At 47.9% G+C, this 22766-nt stretch overlaps 1 protein-coding gene and 1 long non-coding RNA gene across 3 annotated transcripts in view; one reads left to right on the top strand and one right to left on the bottom strand.

Moving 5' to 3' along the window:
* Positions 1 to 69: 69 nt before the first annotated feature.
* Positions 70 to 2421, top strand: LOC124090855 (uncharacterized). The gene is made up of 2 exons (XR_009226557.1): positions 70 to 185; positions 547 to 2421. It is a non-coding gene; the product is annotated as an uncharacterized LOC124090855 (long non-coding RNA).
* Positions 2422 to 7573: 5152 nt separating this feature from the next.
* Mapre3 (microtubule associated protein RP/EB family member 3) overlaps positions 7574 to 22766 on the bottom strand; it is a 50393-nt gene continuing 35200 nt past the window's right edge. Inside the window, exons 2-7 of one of the 2 annotated variants that reach the window (XM_046441432.2) lie at positions 12050 to 12177; positions 11272 to 11417; positions 10474 to 10675; positions 9065 to 9219; positions 8774 to 8926; positions 7574 to 8501 (exon numbers count right to left, since the gene is read on the bottom strand). In XM_046441432.2, the coding sequence (XP_046297388.1) occupies positions 8433 to 8501; positions 8774 to 8926; positions 9065 to 9219; positions 10474 to 10675; positions 11272 to 11417; positions 12050 to 12170 (846 nt within the window). In that variant the 5' untranslated portion in view covers positions 12171 to 12177 and the 3' untranslated portion in view covers positions 7574 to 8432. The remainder of the gene's footprint in view (positions 8502 to 8773; positions 8927 to 9064; positions 9220 to 10473; positions 10676 to 11271; positions 11418 to 12049; positions 12178 to 22766) is intronic. The other variant, XM_046441431.2, reaches the window with a different exon arrangement.

Genomic DNA, 22766 nt, shown 5'->3' with positions numbered 1-22766 from the left:
CGGTGCCACGTCTGCCGCCGCCGGCGCCGCTAGGCAGCTTGGGACTCGTAGTCCCCGCTGGCGCCGCGCCGCACCCCGGCCCCGTGTCTCCCGGGACACCTGGGGCGCGGAGGGCCACCTGCGCTGGCTGAGCTGGAAACGGACTCTTCATTTTTCTTGATTTTTCTAGTGGCGCTCGAAGGATGGTATGGAAATATTTCTCACGTGGGGAGAGTTTGAAAATTAAATGCTTTTTTTTTTTTTCATTCTAGCATTCCTGTGCTAGTGATTAACTTTGGGTTTAATGGGCAAAGTCTGCGGAAGAACAAAGGAGAACGTGGGCTGGAGGGAGGGGCCGAGTGTGGGGAGAGCCCCAGGTGGAGAGGGCCCCAGGAGGAGAGGGGCCCAGGAGGAGAGGGCCCCAGGTGGAGAGGGTTCCAGGTGGAGAGGCCTGAAAAACTCTGGTGGAAATCCCGCCTTTGCTCGGCTCTGGGAAACTGGGTTAGCTAGCGCCAGGGTTCCCCTTCCAGGAAATGAGAACGAGCAGGCTCTCGCTTCCATCAACAGAGCCCATTCCAGGTTACAGATGTGGCAGGAAAGGGAGGACCCCTATGTTTGAAGATGAGATGCATACCTGCCATGCTGAGGTGGAGTATATATTCTATGATAGACTATACCTTTCAACAGGATACACAACTGAGGGACTGATGAACTCCTTAGGAAAGAGACGGCACTTGAGATAGGTCCTGAGGAATGGGAGAATTTTCAGGGTTGGGGATCAGGGTAGGTGGAGAGAACACTCCAATTGTGTGAGTCCTTTGTTAATTGGTTTGAGACAGGATCTCACTTTGTTCAAAGCTGACCTTGAACTCCTAGCCTGAAATGATTCTCCTGCCTCAGCCTTCTGTGTAACTAGGACTATAAGCACGCAGGTGTGCACCACCGTACCAGGCTAAGTCACTTTATTTATTTTTTAATTTGTTCTAACTAGTTATACATGACAGTAGAATGTATTTTGGCAATTGTACACAAATGGAGTACAATTTCTCCTTCCTCTGGCTGTACATGGTGCAGAGTCACACTGGTAGTGTAATCATACATGTATATAGGGTGATGTCTGTCTCCATTCCACCATCCTTCTCATCCCCGCACCCCCTCCCCTCACTGTCACTCCCCTCTACACAATCCAAAATTCCTTCACTCTTCCCCACTCACCCCCACACACCTGATAAGCATCTGCTTATCAGAGAAAACATTTGGCCTTTGGTTTTTGGGGTTTGGCTTATTTCGCTTAGCATGGTATTCTCCAGCTCCATCCATTTACCTGCAAATGTCATAATTTAATTCTTCTTTAAAGCTCAGTAATATTCCATTGTGTATATGTAACACATTTTCTTTATCCATTCATCTATTGAAGGGCATCTAGGTTGGTTCCATAGTTCTAGTTATTGTGAATTGAGCTACTATAAACATTGATGTAGCTATAGTATGCTGATTTTAAGTTCTCTGTATAAACCAAGGAGTGGGATAACTGGGTCAAATGGTGGTTCCATTCCATTCATACTGCTTTCCATAGTGGTTGTACCAATTTGCCATTAAGTCAGTTAATTTAAGCAAAGGCATAGAGGGTGGGAAGCTAGAAGAAAATTCAGTGTGACGATGCTTAATGGGACTTTGGAAGTGATGAGGTTGGAAAGAGATTTGAAGCCATTATGCCAAGGGCCTTCCCTGCCGAATCTGGACTTTATCCTTCAGGTCCTGGGAATCCAGTGGGAAGATGGCATGCTCTACTGTTTTGGAAAGCAAATGTGGCTGTGTGTGTGTGGGGGGAAGCAGGTGGGAAATGCCCAGCTCTTGAACCTCCTCCCCTGGTTTTGCCTCAAGGGGCTCTGACTTGAAATACTTTTGTCAGGGAACACAATTGGGCTGATCATTATTAATTAATTTGTTTTTCAGATCAGTGGTTTACCTCTACTTAAAAGACAACAATAACGCCCCCTCTTTGTTCAATTCCTTCAGTGAGAAAGAATATCAATGGTCAATCTTATTCAGACACAGGAACCACACCTGGAGGCTAACCATAGACATATTCATGAGCACTGGCATGGCCTATTTCCAATGTAGAAGACCTTGAGGCTCTCTGTGGGAACACTTCCAGCCAACTGCTTTGTCCCAGATATGGAAAACTCAAGGTGGGGTGAACCCAGATGGAAGTTATATGAGGGAAGGTGGGGGTGAACTTGGATGGAAAGGAGGACTATATATAGCCTTAATACTTTACAATGCGTGGTGTTTAACATACATGTTGCTCCATGCTCTGCCCAGAACTATATATAAACTCCTAAGCTGGCACATTAAAATGGATTTTTCTGCTATCAGGCCCCCTCCTGCATCGTGGGAGTCCTAGCTCTTGCTTAAATAAATCCTGCTCCATTTACTCTTCCCTTTGGTGATTGCGTGTGGATTTTATTCTTTTTTTGTGTGTGGGGGGGTACTGCAGATTAAACTCAGGGGCACTTGACCACTGAGCCACATCCCCAGCCCTGTTTTTTATTTTATTTAGAGACAGGGTCTCACTGAGTTGCTTAGCACCTCACTTTTGCTGGGATGGGCTTTGAACTCTCGATTCTCCTGTCTCAGCCTCCTGAACTGTTGGAATTATAGACAAGTGCCCCTGCGCCTGCATTGGAGTTTATTCATGAAAATTTGTGAGACAGGAACCCAGAGGAATTATATTTTTTGTATGTCTTGCTGGAGATTGAACCCAGGGCCTTGTGCATGCAAGACAAGCACTCTACCAACTCAGCTATATCCCCAGCACCTGCAGAGGAAATTGGTGAAGCGGGAAATCTAGTCTCATCCCCAAACTCCGGTTTCAACAGAAGAGGCCCTATTTTGGGAAGAGAAGCAGAACTGGTTTTCTTTAGATGCAAAGGAGGGGCTGCTCCATGGCAGAAACCTAAGGGTAGGGGAGGGATTTTTTTTTTTTCTATTGCTCATCAAAATGTCTGGCAGGTTATCTGTTGGAACATGGTACTTAGGGAATAGAATCCATGCATTTACTTATCCTGCAACATTTCCTTCTGGGTCAGGCCCTGTGCTAGGTGTGGAGCTGTGCGATACACCTCCTGTGCCATGAGGAACTTAAAGCCTGTATGGGAGACTAATGTATGAACAGAAAATTACATTTACTATCTTAAGTGTCCCAGAGGAAAGACACCTTGGTGTGGGGTAGTGGGAGGACATGGGGAACAAGTGGCTTTACATCCCTGAGCTCTAGATGTTTGAAGGGCAGCCTTAGACATCACTACAGAGGCAAGCTTGTAGGTAGGTACCCACATGAGGTTTCCATGTCCAGAAGATGTTATGCTAAAGAGGTTAGGTGGTGTTCAGTGTAGGGACAAGAAGAATGAGGTCACTGAGCATCGTTTGCCTGTCACAGTGGTCCATTCTACCTTTTGAATATAGCCCTTGCTACTTATTTTAAAAGGAACATGTTTTCTTCCTTTCTCTCTCTCCCTCCATAACCTGGGGTTGGGGAACAAGATTACCTTGAGTTATCTGTTCTCCAGAAGAACTAGGAGTGATTATTTCCCAAATTAACAAGTGAATTTCAACACACTATCAGGGTACACCTAGGACCTCTTGCCAGGGCACACCTGGATGTAGCCTTGGAAGAGCTTCTTTCTTTCTTTCTTTCTTTTTAAAGATCTGAAACTTTATTTATTTATTTGCATTACAATTCTTAATATACCATTATACAATAATTTATCATATCTCTGATTATATATAAGGTATGTTGACACCAAATTCACATCTTCATACATGTATTTTGTATAATGATGAGGGTCTCCTTTCACCATCCATGCTATTCCCCTTTTCCCTCCCTTTCCCTCCCACCCCTATTCCCTATCTAGAGGCAATCTTCCTCTCTTGCTCTCCCTCCCAACCCCATTTTGAGTCACCCCCCCTTATATCAGAAAAGACATTCGGCATTTTTTTTTTTTTGGATTTGCTAACTTCACTTAGCATATCTTCTCTAATGCCATCCATTTCCCTGCAAATGCCATGATCTTATTCTTTTTTATTGCTGAGTAATATTCCATTGTGTATAAATGCCACATTTTTTTTTATCCATTCATCCACTGAAGGACATCTAGGTTGGCTCCACAGTTTAGCTATTGTGAATTCGATGCTATAAACATTGATATGGTTGTGTCCCTGTAATATGCTGTTTTTAGCTCCCTTGGGTATAGTCCGAGAAGAGGAATAGTTAGGTCAAATGGTGGTTCCATTCCCAGTTTTCCAAGGAATCTCCATACTGCTTTCCAAATTGACCACACCAATTTGCAGTCCCATCAGCAGTGTATGAGTGTACCTTTTTCCCCACATCCTTGCCAGCACTTGTTGTCTGTCTTCATAATGGCTGCCACTCTTACTGGAGTGAGATGGTATCTTAGAGTAGTTTTAATTTGCATTTCTCTGACTGCTAGAAATGATGAGCATTTTTTTTTTTTTTTGTATATTTGTTGATTGATTGTATATCCTCTTCTGAGAGGTGTCTGTTCAGGTCCTTGGCCCATTTATTGATTGGATTATTTGTTTTTTTGGTGCTTATCTTGTTCAGCTCTGTATATACCCTAGAGATTAGAGCTCTATCTGATGTGTTAGGGGTGAAAAAATTGTTCCCAGGATGTAGGCTCCCTATTCACCTCACATATTATTTCTTTTGCTGAGAAAAAAAACTTTTTAGTTTGAATCCATCCCATTTGTTGATTCTTGGTTTTAATTCTTGGAAGAGCTTCCTTAAAAGCTCTCTGTTTTCCCTGCTGGGCAGAACCACAGCCACTGGGACTGGAGTCTCCCTGTGTTTCTTCTTTGCTAGCAAAGCAATAAACCTTCCTTTTCCTTTTACTCAAAATCATGTCCTCATTATTAAGTTGGCACGAATTGGCATTGGGAACAAGGATCAGGCATTCAGTAACATGCCCATTGCATTAGTTTCTCCTTACTTCTGTAACTGTCAAAAGCTAGTGCTTAAAACAACACAAATTTATCATTTTAGGATTCTGGAGGACAGAAGTCTGGGTCAAATTTCCCTGGACTAAAGTGGAAGTTGTAACAGTGGTCCTCTTTATGTTTTAAATATAGCCCTTGCTGCTCTGACACTGCAACTTGTTTTTTTTTTTTTTTGAACTGGGGATTAAACTCAGGGGTACTCGACTGCTGAGCCATATCCCCAGTCCTTTTTTGTGTTTTATTTAGAGACAGGGTCTCACTGAGTTGCTTAGCCCCTTGCCATTCAGAGGCTGGCTTTGAACTTGCAATCCTCTTGCCTCAGCCTCCTGAGCCACCGGGATTACAGGCATGCACCACCACGCCTGGTTTGCAACTTATTTTTATAATGGACGTGTTTCTTTCTCTTCCTCTCTCCCTGCTCCTCTCTAATCTTAGGGGAGACAGGATTGCCTTTTTTTCCCCATCCTAAGCAGATTTATCTCTCCTTGAGTGCACTTCTACCATGGGAATGAAGTAATCCAGACTTTGAGGAAGGTACCAGAAGATCTTAGAAATGACTGTCCCCCAAATTAACAAGTGAATTACAATTCCAGACAGAGAACACATGGAACGTAGCCTTTGAATCACCTCTTTAAAAGCCCCCTGTTCCTGTTGATGGGCAGAATCACAGCCTCTGGGATAGAAGTCCCCTGTGTTTCTCCTTTGTAGAAAAACAATAAACTTTTTTTTTCCTTTTTCTCAAAACTGTGTCCTTGTTATTGGATTGGCATTGGGGATTAGAAAGGAGCTTTCAGCAACAAGATGACTATAGGGGTGTGTCCTTGGAGGCGCCAGGGTAAAAGGCAGTTCTGCTTTCCCAGATGTTCCAGGCTGCCTTCACTCATGGCCCCTTCGATCTTCAAAGCCAGTAAGAGTTGGTTGAGTGACTTTGATATGATATCATTCTGACCTTTTCTACCTTCCTTTTCTACCCTTATGACACTTTTGATTATATTGGGCCCCCTGGGTAATCCAGGAATCTCTATACTAAGGTTGTTCAGTTGTACATAGTCTCAAGTCCATCTGTAATCTTAATCGCCTGTGCCATGTAATCTTGAATATCCGCAGGCCCTGGGGATTATGATGTGGGCATCTTGCTGTCTACCACATACATTCACTTTATGATCAGGATGATCTTGGCCTGAAGATGAACATTAGATAGTGAAGAATGACCCTACCTTTTTATAGCACCTACTAGAATAATGGAGGGAAAGCCTTTTAATATTAGGGAAGGGGATTAAGCATCATCAAGACAAATAAAAGCAAGCAAGGAACTTGTTGGAGAAGAAAAAGAACAAATCCAGAATTATCTATGTATGTGGGAATGGGAGTCAGAAGGTAAAGGAATGAGGAATGAACAGATGGGAATGGTTATTTATGGCTCTACTGGGATCATTAGCGGAAAGACCGTGGTCTGGGAGGAGGGGCTTGGGGCAGAGCACTGAAGAGACTGCCTAACTACATTTTGGTCATGGGCATACTAACGATGTCGAGGAGATATCTGCCAGGGCTGAACTGAAACTGGAGGAGCTTCTGGCCCACCTCTGTGGCTCTGAGGATGAGCACTGTGCCATGAGTCAAGAGTTCTGAATTGTAGTCTGTTTCTACTACCTGTGTCACCTGTGGGCTTCAGACCTCAGAGCTGGTTTGGGTAGCTCCAAGGTGCTCACATTGACATCAGCACCGTTGGTCCCTGTTGGGTTTCCAGGCCCTTGGCTGTGATAGCCCTGGGCTGGGCACACCCTGGGGCCATGTGGGTGCTGTGGCAGTGTCCTGACTCCCTCTTCCCATTACTGCTTTTTTCTGTAAAGGAACTACTGGGACATTGCTATCTTCCTGGGTTTTAGTGCTCAGACTAAAACTGCTTATTCTCTATACCCTTCTAGCTGTCACATGAGTCCCTGTCCTCAGCTGCATCACTGTTGTGAGGTATGTGAGCTTTGACAGGTGCAGGGGGCCCACATGCAATCCAATTTTGCCCAAAGGAGACTGGAACAAAGTACCCCTTGACCAGCTCCCCACCACTTGATGGGGCTGCCATCATCAGCCATGGCTCCAGACTTTGTTCCTCCTCAGGGAAAAGGGCTTGGGCCCCCATGTCTTCCCTTAGAAGTCTGTCACCAGTATTGAGAGTTGGGCCTGGGTCACAGCCCAGTGCCAGTGGTAGTTTCTTTTTCTTCTTCTTCTTCTTTTTTTTTTTTTGGTGGGGGGAGGGTACCAGGGATTGAATTCAGGTGCACTCAACCACTGAGCCACAACCCCAACCCTATTTTGTATTTTATTTAGAGACAGGGTCTCACTGAATTGCGTAGTGCTTTGCTGTTGCTGAGGATGGCTTTGAACTTGCAATCCTCCTGCCTCAGCCTCCCCAGTTGCTGGGATTTCAGGTGTGCTCCACCACACCAGGCTGCCAGTGGTGGCTTCTGATGGCAGTGAAGCTATGCTGCATGATCGTCACTTCTAGAGAGGAGGGGTAGCTGGAAGGTGACAAGCCCTGAGACCCAGGCTGTGGCTGAGTTGAAGGAGACACGGGACAGACTTTTTACCACACAAGTTTATTTAAATAAAAGTGAACACATATGCAGGCTGGTGCCCGAGGGGCAGGGGAGGGGAGGCTGGCGGGTGGGAGGCAGACGTACAGTGAGGGCCAGGCAGAGTCTGTGTGGTGTGAACCAGGCTGCAGGAGGGAGTAGCTGAGGGCCTTGGGGCAGTACTGGGCTTTGGTGCTGGGACAGAGGTCTTGGGTGAGTGAGCCCAGCGCCAGGAAGTCACTGCTGTCCCTCGGCATGCTCCCCTCCCTTCTCCCTGACCCCTGGGGCCACAGCACTGCCTCCTCAGTCCCCTCCTTCTCCTCACATCAGCCTTCCCCCTCAACTATTGGGAAGTCAAAAGACAAAATAAATAAGAATCAGTGAGTCCTGCCCTGGACTGGGCCAAGGGGAAGGGGAGCCAAGCCAGGCATGCTGCCCCCAGCCCCGCTGTCAGCCCTGGAAAAGAACAGGTAAAGTGCAAGGACAATCCAGTAAGTAAAAATATACCAATGACTTTGTCAAATATACAGCTGCTGGCTGTTGGGGGAGCAGGTGGCTGGCTGGGTGGGTGGCGGCAGCACCCTGGGAAGTGTTGGCCAACACAGCATAGAGACAACGGAAATAAATACGGGTGGGGAGTGGGCAGGGGTCCTGCTCCCTGGGCCAGTGCCACTGGGGACCAGGACAAGGCCTCTGCCTGCTCACCTGCCCCATCCCCCAACCCCCCTCGCTGGGCTCCCCAATGCTGCGGCACTGACACAAAGCACCCGGCCGGCTGACTGGCTGGAGGAAAAGAATTATAATGTGGGGGTGGGCATGGGGAGAGGCACGGAGCCGTGCAGTCAGCCAGGGCTGGAGCCGCCCTCAGTACTCGTCCTGGTCTTCTTGTTGGTGTTCTTCAATCTCATCATCCTCAGGGGGTGCAAATCCTTCCTGGAGAGGGCAAGGAAGAGGGCTAGTGATCCAGGCAGGTCAGGCTGAGGTGTCAGGTTTGATATGGGGGCGTAGGAGACAGGGCTGAGCACCCAGAAGCCCCGAATTATAGTCCTGCTTTTCCTGCTACTGGCTGTATGCGACTCTGGGCTAGTGACTTCATCTCTCTCCTTATTAGTAAATATTCTCCAACGTCCCTTCTGGTTCTACCATGCTTCTGGTCTTAGGGTGGCCCACAGGCCTGGGCCAGTAGTAGTCGAAGGAGCACTCACCTCAGTGGCATACAGAATGCCAATGATGCCTGAAATGACAGGGCTGTTTTCACTCTCGTGTTCCTGGCAGATGAGCTCGATGTCACGCAGTTTGCTGAAGTAGAAGTCTCGCTCCTTTTCCAGCCCGTCCACTGTCAACTTCAAGTCCAGGAGCTGCTCAGGTGGAAGGTGATGTTCAAGCTATAATCCCTGCCTCAGACTCCCCTGCCCACCCCCTCTTGACCTTCTGATGCCCAATGTCTTGGCCTTTGTACCAGGGCTATCTCAGCTACCCTTTCCCATACCACTTACCTGTTGGTTGAGTTCAAGAATTTGGGCATCGGTCTCATGGCCACCATTTCGGGCTGATGGGGGATTCTTCCGGAGGATGCAGGGTGGGGCCACATTGCTCAGTCGGCCAGAGGTCTGCATGTTCTTGGGGCCTGTGGGGGATGTCCTCTGTGGAACTGCCCAGAGGAAAAGAGTCAGATGTGGCCACAGGAGCCTATAGTTCACATGGCACAAGATAGCGAGGTGTGAGGACTGCGGGGGCAGACCCATGCGACAGGCAGACACACCCCACTCAGGAAGGGCATCTAAATCTAGGCTTCGAGCCTCGGCCACACATGACATTACAGCAGCTAGGCAGCCCTTTGACAAGCCTGGGAGAGCAGGGACCACAGGGAACTAAAGGAAGGTGTGAGAAGTCAGGGCACAAAGAGAGCTGGCCTGAGGGAGGACCGAGGTGCTGGGGCTGTGAATCAGGGAAGTGGAGCTGGGAGAGTTCAGGGCCCTCTTAAACTGACAGCAGGAACCCAAGAGAAAGCAGTTGGCTCAGGGTTTCCCCTAACACAAGCAACTAGCCCAAAGCCACCCTCCCTGTGAAACCTGTTCCACACCTCCTGGGTCCCTGTCTTAGGATGGGCTCTGTTGCCCTCTGCTGGGCTGGACCCTCTAGCCACACAGCTGGGCAGGGACCCCAGCTCCTCTGAGCATAGCCTGCATGCTATGGCCACTTGCTTTCTAGCCACTTCACCTCCCTAGATAGAGCGGCTGCTTCTAATGCAAAGCAAGCAGGTGAGTGGGGACAGGCCCAGGCGGGACAGCAGCGCAAACAGAGGAGGCGGCTCTGCTATGACGAGTCAGATGTAGGCTGGGGCTGCTCCTCTCTCTTCCTCCCCAACCTTGCTGTCCCCCCAAAGGCCCTATTGCTTCTTCCCCTGCCCCTTTAGCACACAGACAAAGGCTCATTCTAGAGATTCATCTCTTGAGGACTTCGCATTAAGGGCCTTGGAATGGGGGGAGATAGGATCCAGCTTGGCAAACTCCTGCCCCTGTGTATACAAAGGGCAGGGACAGGAAAGGACTATGGTGCTGGTATAAGGCCTTGGCCTAATGAACTTGGACAGAGAAATCATGCCACTTTGCTGCCTGTGATCTTGAAGGCAAACAAGTTAGCTCATGCTAGGACAGGAAACAAAGTTCCCTGGGCCTCAGCTGCCACTGTGCTGGTGCAGGTGGCTTTCAGAGTGGGTTTTGGAGCCCTCTCACCCCTTCCTGAGATTCCCAACAAGCAGGCAGCAGGCGGCGCCATCTGAACTCCGTGATAACAGTCTCCTCCAGGCTGGTAAGGCCAGGCCGGCGGCCCTGGGGGCACTTCTGGCTGTTGAGTCCTGCCGGCCTGGCCCCCCAAACTCCCTCCCCCAGCTCGGGCACGTTACCTGCTGTGCCAATGAGTTTCTTGGATTTGTTGAAGATCTGATCACCTGGGTTAGGAGGTGGTGCTACGTCCTGGCCCTGCCGCGCCAGCAGAGGGTTGTAATCCTTTCCATCATAGTTTGCGTCAAAGAATTTCTTAAACCACTGAATAAACTCAAAATTATCTTGGAATTTTCCTTTCACTAATTTTTCTACAGGAATGATCTGAAATAGACCACATAAGCAGAGCACTTTAGCCACCTGCTGCACAGGGCCACCTTCCTCTGTGAGAGGACCGCTGCTCTCAGGAAAGCCAGCCCTGGGCCGCAGCATTGCCCACCTTCTCCACCTGCCCCCCTCCCATGGCACCAGAACAGACAGGCAGGCTGGCAGGCCGGCCAGTGATCCAGAAGCCATCCTTCTCCCATCGGCTCAGGAAGGACTATGTATGGATGTCTCTTGGTTCTGCTGCCTGCACGTGAGCTGAAAGCTCAAGACCCACAGCCCTGGGACTATTGAGGCGGGGAAGTGAGCAAGGAGATTTCTGCAGCTCTCCAGAGACACACAACAGGAGTGGTGTCCAGTGCCTGAGTATTTAGGGGTGTGGGGTCTGTGGAGGAGAAAGGGATGGCAAGTGGTGGTGGGTCCCACTGTGCTTTGAGCTGGGGAAGCATTTCCTTTGGAGAGTTGGGTGGAGGAGGGAGTGAACACACACACACACACACACTGGAGTGACCCAAGCAGCCCATCACTCCAGCTGGTGGGCCATCTTCTTCCCTGGGTACATAGCTCCTCAGGGCCCCAGAGTGGCAGGCACCTACTTTGTCAACACCCATCTTCTTGAAAGCTGCTTGCAGCACCTTGAAGTTGTGGATGTATTCATGTTCTAGTTTGGCTTGGAACTTGACCTTCCTCAAGTGCACACAGCCAGGGAAGAGCATGTCCATGAACTGGCAGTAGGCTGCCCCTGTGGAGAGGCACGGCTGACTGAGGCAGGTCCCAGCTGCTCCCCTTCAGCTGTTCTCTCACTCCCACAGGCCCTGTGCTGGTCTACTCCCCTGACCTGGACCCTCATCTCTCTCCTTGTCATGGGGTGAGGCCAATCATACTACTTACCAGTTAGACACAGCCAATTTCCCCCCAGCTTTCTAAGAATATGCCTATTTGTTACTATTGCTGCATACTGTATGCTACCACCATTCTGAACACTGTGTAAATGTGGCTCAATCCTAACAGTGACCCTAGGTAGATAGTTGATGGGATTGCCACTGTACAGATGAGAAAAATGAAACCTTGAGAGATGTAATGATGTTCCTAGAGCTGCACCAGCAGTATAGGAGCTGAGAGCTGGACCCACAGCAGCTACACTGACCCTGTGCTGTTAACCTGTGGCCTGTTTTTTGACCCCCCATGGGCGCCTCTCTGCCTCTTCACTTTTTCTGCTTGTTTCCTGACTTCAGCTTCAAGCACTGTGACTACTTTGGCTTTCCAGCTCTTCTTCATACTAATGACAAGAAACCTTATTTGCTGTACTCTTCTGCCTTCTCACCCTGGCTTCCTTTCCCTGCAGCAGAGCTGCTCCCCATCCCCACCTCCTACCTGAACAGAGCTGTTCTATCTTGGTATAGTTGAGGTGCAGGGAGTCATTGACCCATGCAAGCATATCATGGCGACTCAGATTTTCACTGGTCACAGATGTGGAGTACACATTGACGGCCATACCCCAGCTGCAAAGAAAGAACAGAGGTGAGGTCAGACCTGGGGCCTCATGCTGTCCTTCAGCAGCAGAGGAGGAGCTGGATGCCCCCTGGGGAAATGAGAAAACACACTGCCTTCAGACCAGCTTTGCAGTTCACCCTCCTAGAGAAGGGGCACTTATTCTTTAAACATTTAACTAGTGTCTTCTATACACCGGATCTGTGCTAGGATGTGGTACAAAGTTAAGATGTGGTCTCTGCATTCCAGGAGTTTAGATGGGCAAATTCCTTCAGCAGGGAGAGATGGGGCAGTAAAAGCAGCATATAAAAATTCAAGAATGGCACAAACAAGGGTGTGCTCACTTCTGCTTGGCAGGGTCAGTTAAAGGTTCAGAGTAGAGATGTTGGAACCTGACGGGAGTAGGAATTTTCCAGACACACAAAGGGATATGGTAGAAAGGCATCACAGGCCTAAGGCCTAACAAGAACAAAGACACAGCTTATTCCTGGAACTCAGAGTTGTTCAGCAGGCCTGGGGAGCAGGTTTCTGTGTTGGGGTGTGGAACACTGAGGTTGGCAGACACAGATCTGGAAGGGCTTTGATTACCAGGATGAGGAGTCTGGATTTTCTATTTAGTCAATGGGAAGCCATCAGAGGATATTAAGTGATAGTAATCTCATCAGATTCTGTGTTTTAGAAAGCTAATTAAGCTTTACCTCTGACTTCAGACTCCCTACTCCCATGACCTATTGGCTAACCCAGAGGCACCTAAATTCCACTTGTCCAGAACCTTCTCTTAAAGCATATTTCTGTTCCTGTATTTATTATTGTGGTGAATGTCACCCTGGTCCCCAGTCACTTGATTTGGAAACCTGTCGGGTTGCCCCAGCCAGTCTACTCTCCCTCCAGTACATATCTGCTCATGCCTCAACCCTCCCTCCTCCAGATGCCTAGATGTTCCCACCCTGGGACTTCTCTCTAGCCAAAGCTACCAGGAGCCTCCTTAGAGGCCTTCTATCTTCCAGCTCCTCCCTCCCACAATCCATCCCTGACACTGCTGTGGTCAGAATCCATCTAAAAGTAGGCCTGGCCATCTACACCCCAGCTTCAAACGCTTTTAGCCAACAGTTGTAAACAGGACACTATTGGCCTCTTCAACCTCATATGCTTGAGCTCTTTAGTACTCACAGTGTTGGAAACAATTTTGAGTTAGTGTCCAATATTTTAAAGTTGGAAGCTTCATACAAACAATATGGGATTTCTGGTTTTGGGCAACTGTGGGCCTGTGTTCTGGCACCACAACCAAGCTGGAGCTGAGTAGGGGTGCCCACCTCTGGTCATCAGGTGGACTGCTTCCCTATCCCCCATCCCCATCCCCACAGAGAGGCCAAGTGTCTGCTGTTTGTCACTGTTAAGAGGGAACCATTTCTTGTAACTAAGTCTTTATCAGAAATGTAGAAACAACATAGACCAAAAGGACCTTGTATTCTGAGAATTGTGATAGTTCATTTTTCTAGGGTCAAGAATTTCCCCCCATGCGTAATATACAAAGTATCTCTGTGAAGTAAGAATGAATACACATAGCCCACTTCCCCATAGGCAACCCAGTTCCCTGTAAGCAGCTGAATGTGACCCCTTCTCTACCACTTATCCAACTCCTAAATGAACCCCACCACTCCAGCCTTAACTACCACTTCATTCCCCCATTGAGAATCTGGTGGCCACTCCCCACTCACCCTGTCCACGGTGCTGCTCCCACTGCAGAGTCCGTTTATTCACTGTTCCCCAGTCCCTGGACCAAAGCCCTGGGGCTACATGAGCATCTGCTTATTATAACTCCAACTCCTGCACCCTACCCCAGACCCACTGAATCAGAATCTGCCTTGGACCAAGATACCCAGAAGGCCTGCAGGCACAGTCGGGTGTGAGAAGCGTGCTGTAGAGAAGGGGCCCAGCTTGGCATCCTCTGGACTTGCTCCCCTCACACTCCCTCTCAACCCTAAGCATATTTATTACATGAAACAGCCTAGGTACATTTAACTTAATATAATTCTTTTGAATAAAAATCATGATGAAAACCCTCTTATTTATTCTAGTCATTCTTCCTTTTTAAAAATAAGCCTTGTCCTTCATTGCCCGGAGAAACAGAGGCCAGGCAGAGCTCTGAAGCCAAGAAAAACACAAATTATTGTCCTGGGAGCTTCTAAAGACTTAGGACTTGGCAACTTCAGAGATTTCCCAGAGTAATTTTGACTGCATCTGAAGCTCCTCTTACACAATGGCTTTGAGCCCACTGCCCTGTACCCTGAGCTTCACCTCACACCAAAACTGTTTATATGACCGCTTCCCGAGAAGAAATAGGGATTCTTCTTCCTGCCACAGGCAAGGTGTTCAGTAATGTTGTTGAAGGGTTGAGTGACACATGTCCTCATGTCTTCTCTTTCATCAGCTTCTGGCCTGAGTCCCCCACCTTCCCTCAACCTGTAGGAATTGGCTTCTCCATCCTCTCCAGGAAACTTCCTCTGAGGCCCTGTGGGGCTCTATAGCACTTGAAACACAGCTCCTCGTGGCATTTGTCTGATTCTCTCAAAATCGTTGATGATGTCTCTGTTTTTTCCACCTGTGTGTGAGCTATTCAATGGACAGGCTGTTTCATTTAACTTTGGACCGAGTCTTGGTGGAAGGGAATGGTAGAGAGTTAGGAGTGCACTGCCAAGCTCTCAGGGCACTCACCTAAAGAACCAGCAGTGGGAGCAGATGGAAGCAAGAGGACGCTATGCTTTGAAAGAGGCAGGATGGGGAGGGTCAAGGAAAGTGCATTTTATTTCCATATTTATTTCATTATGGACTGTGAGGAATTGAAAAGATCGTCCATCTTCGAGGAGTTTATAAATCTTACTGGGGAGACACACATGAGAATAGAACCAAATGCCCCAAGGTGTGGTGAGGCCTGCTACAGGAAGTCAGGACAGAGGGAGAGTGCAGATCAGAGTGAGGTTTTTATGAATGGTCCCAAGTATGAGTGGTCAGACTCTGCCAGGTCTGCAGTGGGTCTGCAGAGGCTGGCCAGGCCTGCAATGCGGTGGATATAGGCTATTCTGGTAACTGTCCAGAATGTCTGGAAGCTTTCCAAGACTCAGAGACTCATTTCTCTTGAAGGACCCAGGGCCATTTTTGTCCCTGGGCTTCTGGGGGCAGCATGATTCAGGACCAGCTGTGGCTGACATTCTGCTAGGCCTCAGAGGGTCTCAGCTGGTTGGGGGTGGTTCTGGGGGACTAGAGAGTTCTTAGGGTGGTCCTACGAATTCCTGAGCCCCTTTAGGGATTTTGTTCTGTTTAATGGGTATGAGTTTCAAAGGCTGCTGCTGTTTCTGATGATGATGATGATTTTTCCAGTACTCGGGACTGAACCCAAGGTTGGTCTTGGTCTATCTCTGAACTACATCCCCAGCCATTTTTTATTTTTTATTTTAAGACAAAGTCTTGCTACATTGCTGAAACTGGACTGAAATTGCTACATTGCTGAAATTGCGATCCTCCTGCCTCAGCCTCCTAGGTTGCTGGATTACCAGTAGGAGAATCTGCACCTTTGATTATTGAAGAAAAGCAGAGGCAGTGGTCCTAGTCCAAGGTTTTGCTGTGGATTTTGACTGAAATTATTTGAGCCTCAAAGATACTCCAATCTGAGTGTGGGCTCTCTGGGATTGAATACATTTCAAAGGCTCCTTGATAGAAGCAGCCCAAATGTGTGTGTGCATGTGTGTATAATAAATGTTAGTGTAGATGTGTATAATAGGTATATACATATTATACTCACACTCTAGGTAATTTTGATGTACAGCCAGTCATTAGAACCTCAGACCTCACTGGATACATGGGCTTAGCTGGGATTTACTGGCCTATGTTGCAGTGGCATAGGTGGGGATGATGGGCCGTTTTGCCCTCTCCCTGGAGGTATGTGTTAGCCATCTTCCTTCTTGGTACCAAGGAAAAATCGTCAGTTTCCCTGGAGTTTAGAACACAGATGAAGACCCTGCTATCAGGAGTTACCAAGAGCTACACAGCTATTTGGAAAATGCTCAGGTCTTCTTGGGTTGGCCAGAAACTCCCAGTTTTGTCAATGCTTGATGATGGGAGGGCATAGATCACCTTTGATCAGTCTGAATCTAGGGTCCCAAAGTGGCCACAGTGCCTGAAAAAAGGGAGCTGAAAGAGACTACCCCTTTAGGGTCTACTAGTCAGTCATGCTTCACCCCCATAGGGTTTGGGGGAAGGGGGGACAGCTAGTACTAAGACTGGAGCCATTGTCTGGACTCAGGACTGGCTCAGCTTTGCTCTCACAGGTGGTGCTACTTTCTGCCCTGGTTGGGGTCCATCTTGACTCAAGAGACTTTTCTAAGGCACCCCAGGATCTCTAAAATGACCCTCTGTCACACTTTCTGGATCTTCATGAAGAAACCAGCCTTCCTGCTTCCTCACCTCTTGTCTCACTAGGGAGGGCAGTGCCCTTTTAGTTTCTCTTTCCTGGGTTTGGCCTTGTGCATGGAACTAAACATGACCAGCAGGTGGCACTCAGGTCCTGAACAAAGACTCCTTTAACCCCTTCCCACATCCTCCAAACCCCTTTCCCTAGCTCAATTTAGAAAAAGGAAAGCCCCTAACTTTGATCTGGCTCCCCAGAGAAGAAGCTGGTTTCTACCAAGACCCAGTGGTGTCAGGGAAGGGGGTTGAGTGCACTGAGTCTCAAACTCCAGTTAAGTCTCCTGGTCCACATGTTCTCCCAGAGCTGGGCCAGCTGGAGTGGTCTGGGTATGAAGTCTGCTCTAATATTTTGGACTGGACTAAACTAGCCTCCCTTTTCCCTAAAGCCACAAGTTGAACTCATAAACTGGTCCAGATTCTGATGGCCTTTTGAATTGGGCATTGACATGGGCCTGGACTCAAATAAGGGCAGTTGCTGGGCAGAGGTACAGAAAGCATTTGCCCATGTATCTGAAAATAACACACTTGTTGCCAGGTGCAGTGGCGCATGCCTGTAATCTTGGTGGCTTGGGAGGCTGAGGCAGGAGGATTGCAAGTTCAAAACCAGCCTCAGCAACTTAATGAGGCTCTAAGCAACTTAGCAAGACCCTGTCTCAAAATTAAAAGTGGCTCAATGGCTAAGCATCCCTGGGTTCAATCTCTGGTACCAAAAAACAAAACAAAACAACCCTTGCCCTCTGCCAAAACAAAACAAAAAACAACAAAAACAAAAACAAAAACCCCACACTTGTTACCAAGAGCTCTTCACCTCCCTGAAAGAATGGTAGGGAACTACCAAGATCAGGCAGGCCCTGTCTTAAGGGCTGCACTAGCAGGGCCTTCCACTCCTGTCTCTATGTTTCCACTCTCACCATTGGTACATGGTGACCATCAAGAGTAGGAGGAGCTCCTGACTGGGTTATAGAATGATACCCTCCAGGTTGGCTAGAAACCCTATTTAAGGATCAAGGTAAGATGTTGACTTTGGGAAAAGCCTGCTGTGCAGGGACTTGACTCCTGCTAGTAGGTCTGGAGGTGGAGCAAACTGGAAGTTGAGGAGGTTTAATCTGGTGACTTTGCAAAATCACTTCCTGGGCTAGGACCATCAGGCTTATGGTGTAGTCACCAGCAAGGAAAGGTTGCTATGGTTCTCACCGGGAGAGGGGAGCTGCTGTAGACTGAGAGCTTGAAAATGGTCATCAAAAACCAAATCTTGATATTTCATAGTCAGAAGAGTTCCCTCCCAGACACCAAGGCAGCACTTATTTAGGCAGTTCTATTCCTAAATCTTAAAGATGGTCAAAAAAATTGCATAACTCTGAAATCTCACATTCTAATATTGAATGATCTTAGCAGCAGCCTAGATCTAATTTCAGAGATCTAATTGTAAAATCTATCTTCCACAAATATGTCCTAAAGACAATGTAGGGCCCCTCAAACTTCCCTAATTCTCTAGGGCTCTCTTTACCCCAAGTTTAGCCCTATTCTAGTTGGGCCCTGGAGAACCCCCTGCAGATCCCAGGTCACCACCTCCACCCTGTGTGGCTAGCAAAGGCATACAGGTATTCCAGAACTGTAGGTGGTGGCTGGCATGCCACCCACCAGCCAGCTTCAAAATGTCTGTGCATTTAGAGGTATGGATCATCATCAGATCACTTAGGTTCAACTCCTGGCTCTACTGTGTCCTGTTTGATTTTAGGCCTCAGTTTCTTCATCTATAAAATGGAGACAGTGACAATTCCCACATCACAGAGCTATTTTGGGGATTAAGTGAGCCATGCATACAAAGCACTGAGCACAGCACCCAGCACGCAGCATTTGCTAAGTGCTTTCAGCATCACTGGGAATACAGTGAAAATCCAAGGGGACTTGTTTGAGAAGCAGGTGTCTGACACACTGTCAGCTTAGGGCCTCTGAGAATATGGAACGGCCAGTCCAAAAGGGAGACACACTATAAAATTGTGCTTTTATCTGCCCCTCGTATCTAGAACAGCTATTTGGGCTTCTTAAAGCTGCATCTCTGACCACGATCCCTCCCCAGTTCCACATTTCCCACATGTCTTCTCTGTAGATGTCATCTTACCTGCCAGGGAAACCAGAACAGATGCTGTGGGATCAGAGGAGAGAGTTCTGCAAAGCCTGCCAAAACGTGTCTGCTCCTGAGGTGGGGCTATGCCCATTGTCACTGGGCTACCCCTTCCAGCCCAGGCCCAGGGGGGCTGAAGTCACCTGTTTGGAAAATCTGCAAAATTGCTACCCTTTCCCCCCTTGGCTCACACATCCAGGTTGTTCTGGGGTTGCATGGAAGCGATATGTAAAAGCAGGGATGAAGGGTTCTGAGGGGCTGGAGGAGCCCTGCCAGCGGGTCACAAAGCCCTGGCACATGCAGCCAATCATCTTCTTCTCATGGCTGAGCAAGGACCTGACTCATAGAGAGGCTCAAAGCTGAATTGGTTAAAGGTACAGATGGGACAACTGGGGTAGTACCAGGGTTGGCTGGGGGACCGGCATGTGTCTACTTCAGCAGATCCAGGACAAGGGATAGTTATAGGGTCAGGTAGGGACTGGAGCTTTTCCAGGATTCTGTTCTCATGAAACTTTCAGGTCTTTTACCTCTTTCTCAAGATCCTAAGCCCGGCTGAGATCCCAGACATTGGTTCCTGGATGTGTCCCTGAACACAATCTGAACTCACAGAGGCTTCCCCAGGCTGGTCTGGTGATGCTGCCATTCCCCTCGTATCCGCTGGTTAGTGGAAGCCACGCTCAGGGAGAGTACCAGATGGTTGCTCTATCTGACCTGACTCACAGGCTTAAGGGAAACCTGGAGTGTAGTAAACAGAAATCCTATTGCTAAAATTAATCTCATTTAGTAGGGCCTGGCTAAGTGGGCAGATAGAAAGGCAACACTTTCTTTCTAAAGGTTCTTCCCTGAAAGTCTAAGTTCTTTAAACACTTATGTGGGTGTGTTGAGGAGTGGGGGGTGGCACTGGGGATTGGGTACAGGGGCATGCTAACACTAAGCTACATCCCCACCCTTTTTATTTTGAGACAGGGTCTTACTAAACTGCCTGTGCTGGCCTTGAATTTGGCATCCTCCTGCCTTAGCCTTTTGAGTGGCTGGGATTATAGGTGTGCACCACTGCGCCTGGCTAAACACCTACTTTTAAGCCAACAAACTTTCATGGATCCATCATCAAACCAAGGCTACCAGTAGTAGCTTCTGGAGCCTGCAGTGTGGCGAGACAGGGTTTATGGCAGGCGTGGAGCTTGGTTGTGCGCTTTGCCACTTTCTGCTTAGAGACTGTGGGAAGTGGATGAGGGAATCCATGCCGCAGTTCTCATATCTGAAGAGTCTGAATGGTGACATTAAGGAGAGTACAAGAATACAAGAGACGCTGCCTGTGGGAGCCACAGTCTCTTCATCATCTTGGAGGCTAAGCAATTTCAAGAATCATATTTAACTCACATTCTTCTCTCCAGCACCCTGCAGCCCCTCTGACCAGGGTCTTGGGTAGGGAGAAAGCAGGAACAGGCTTGGCCTTCCATTCTCTGATGCCCGATCTTCATGGCCCTTTGTAACTTTTGGAACTATGCCACTCATTTCTCTCTTCAGTTACTATGGGTTCTTCTTGATAAGTAAATCTTGAATGAAGGGACAGGTCACCAGGGTGGGGTCAGATGGCAGGTGGACTCAGAAAGGGCAGTTTTCTTGTCTTGTTTCTGTGTGTCCATCTGGAGGAGGTGCTGCTGGCTACGTGAAGGGGTGAGCAGAATGCCAGCTGCATTCTCTGTCCCGCACAACCACATGCATCACAAAGCCTCGGGTTCTTAGCAAGAGACTTGAATGCCTCCTCCTCTGACGCATGGACCATGGTGCTGCCAGATTCCTCAGAGCAGGGCTTAGCATGGTCCCAGAGTGGAACCTGCTGGGAGCACCTCTCTGCCTGGCCTGCTCTGGGGCTGGGTAGCTGGCCCATCTGCAGCTGGCCTGAGGACAGAGAGGAAAAGCAGCTGCAGGAGCCGCTGTGACGCGTTGGGAAGGACTTCCTTGTTTCCAGTAGCCCTAGAGAATCTCATGCTTCCTTCATGGTCCTTCATGCTCCAAAATCATGGCTGTGTCTTGGAGGACACATACAAGCCATGTCATTTTATGTTTCTTCAAAACTCTTTCTTCAGTAGTCTGGTCGGTCTGTAGCTGCCAGATGGGCTAAGCAGCATGTCCTCGCCCTTCTCAAAATGCCTGGAGTCCATGCGCTGTTTAGCCTGCTTCCCTCTATCCCTACACGTGGCCCCTTCTCTGCTCTCATCCTTCTTTCCACTCCACATTCATTCCCTCTCAGATACCTCCCAGTTTTATTTCCTTGCCCTTGTGACAGGCCCTGACTACTCATTTATCCTCTTGCCTGTCCACCAGAAAGTCTGACCTGATGTCTACAACAAACGTAGTTAAGATTCAGTGTTGATTCTCTGTCCTTCCTCATGACCCCAAGTCCACTCTACCTGCCTGTCCAGCAGGACTAACTTCAAATGGAGACAGTCAGCACCCCCTAGTGGGGACACACATGGAGGGCTTGCCTCCTTTCATGTAGCTGCTTTCCTGGCCTGCTGCAGGGCCACCTGCAGTGCCCCTCTCATGGGTTAGAGCAAACATCTTCAAAAATCCTTAATTATGAACTCTTCCCAGTTATATGAGGAAATAAAAACAGGAGTCAAGTGATTTGCCTAAGTTCAAGATCAACCACTGGCACAGTCAGAGCTGAGCCCAATCCCATGCTCTTTCCATGCCAGCGCACTGTGGCAGGAAGAGCGGTTTGATTTTACAAATCTCTGGTGTAGAAAGAGGAAAAAAGAATCTCATAGATTCTTCTTTATCTCTCTCTAAGTTATTACAACACTGGCTTAATTAAAAAATTTTTTTGTAGTTGTAGATGGACAGAATGCCTTGATCTGTTTATTTTTATGTGGTGCTAAGAATGGAATCCAGTGTCACATGTGCTAGGCAAGTGCTCTGCCACTGAGCTACAGCCCCAGTCTTTTTAATCAAGTTTTCACTGGCCACTGTCACAACATGCTAAACACCAGCAAGGCACCATGGAGCCTTTTAAGGGATCATTTTAAGGCCTGGGTCTTATCTTTAAGGAGCCTTATACGGTCTGAAGAGAGAGGGGTAATTCATAAAACAAGAAGGAGCTTACTGATTGAAATGTATAAAGTACTCAACAGTGAAAGTACCTTTGACATTCAAATGTTTCAGTGTGCAAAGGATGAGTGGGGGCTCAGTGGGTAGATGGTTTCTGGGGAAAGGCGGCATCTAATTTGGGCCTTTAAAGATGACAGGATGTCAGGAAGAAAATTTGGGTCATGAAAACATGTTTACTATTACTTTTATTTGAAAAAGTGAGCATACAACCTGTGACTAAGTCTTAGGAATGTTAGGGCATGCAATCAAGGTAAGGAGGGGAAAGGGAGGGCCCTGTTTCATGGAGGATGACATCTGCCCTGTTTAATGAAGCTGCCAGACCTTAGGTGGAGAATGTCATTAGATTGTATAACAAGGAATGACAAAGCTCTGAGTGATTTTGTTGAAATGTGGGGACAGAAGCTACACATGAAGACAGTTAGGGTGTCCCAAACTATTTGCCCAGAGGATGCTGAAGAGGGAAAATAGAGCTTGTTATAAAGACCATTCATATCTGCTGCAGCATTTTGGGTAGAGTGGCTGCTGCAGGGTGGAGAACAGCTTGATTCCTTTAGTTAAAATTTAGAGCAAAAGAGAAATTAAACATAGGCCTGTGCTCTTAATATCCTCCCATCCTCTTGCAGAACCCACAGCCTCCCCTATGTAAGTTCTAGAACTTATGTCAAGGAGCCTCGTGAGCACAACCCTCTGATCTATGCTTAGCTGCTTAAAACACTGTGCCAAGAATGAAAAGAAATAATGGGTGAAATGTTAATATAATAAAATCTTAACTAAGTTGATTATTTGAAAAACAATGTTTTAAGTATTCGTTTACTGCTCTATTTAGCTGTTAATCAGAACCCCTTTGGACCTTTAGTTTTGTTGGAAATTACTGTATTAAGACAGAGAAGGGGGGCT

The sequence above is a fragment of the Marmota monax genome, unplaced genomic scaffold (genome assembly GCF_021218885.2).
Source record: "Marmota monax isolate L192 unplaced genomic scaffold, Marmota_monax_Labrador192_F-V1.1 WCK01_AAM20220418_F8-fsc00010, whole genome shotgun sequence".
In the NCBI taxonomy this organism is placed as follows: Eukaryota; Metazoa; Chordata; class Mammalia; order Rodentia; family Sciuridae; genus Marmota; species Marmota monax.
Note: the sequence above shows the minus strand (reverse complement) of the source record. Positions and strands in the feature narration are given on the sequence as shown.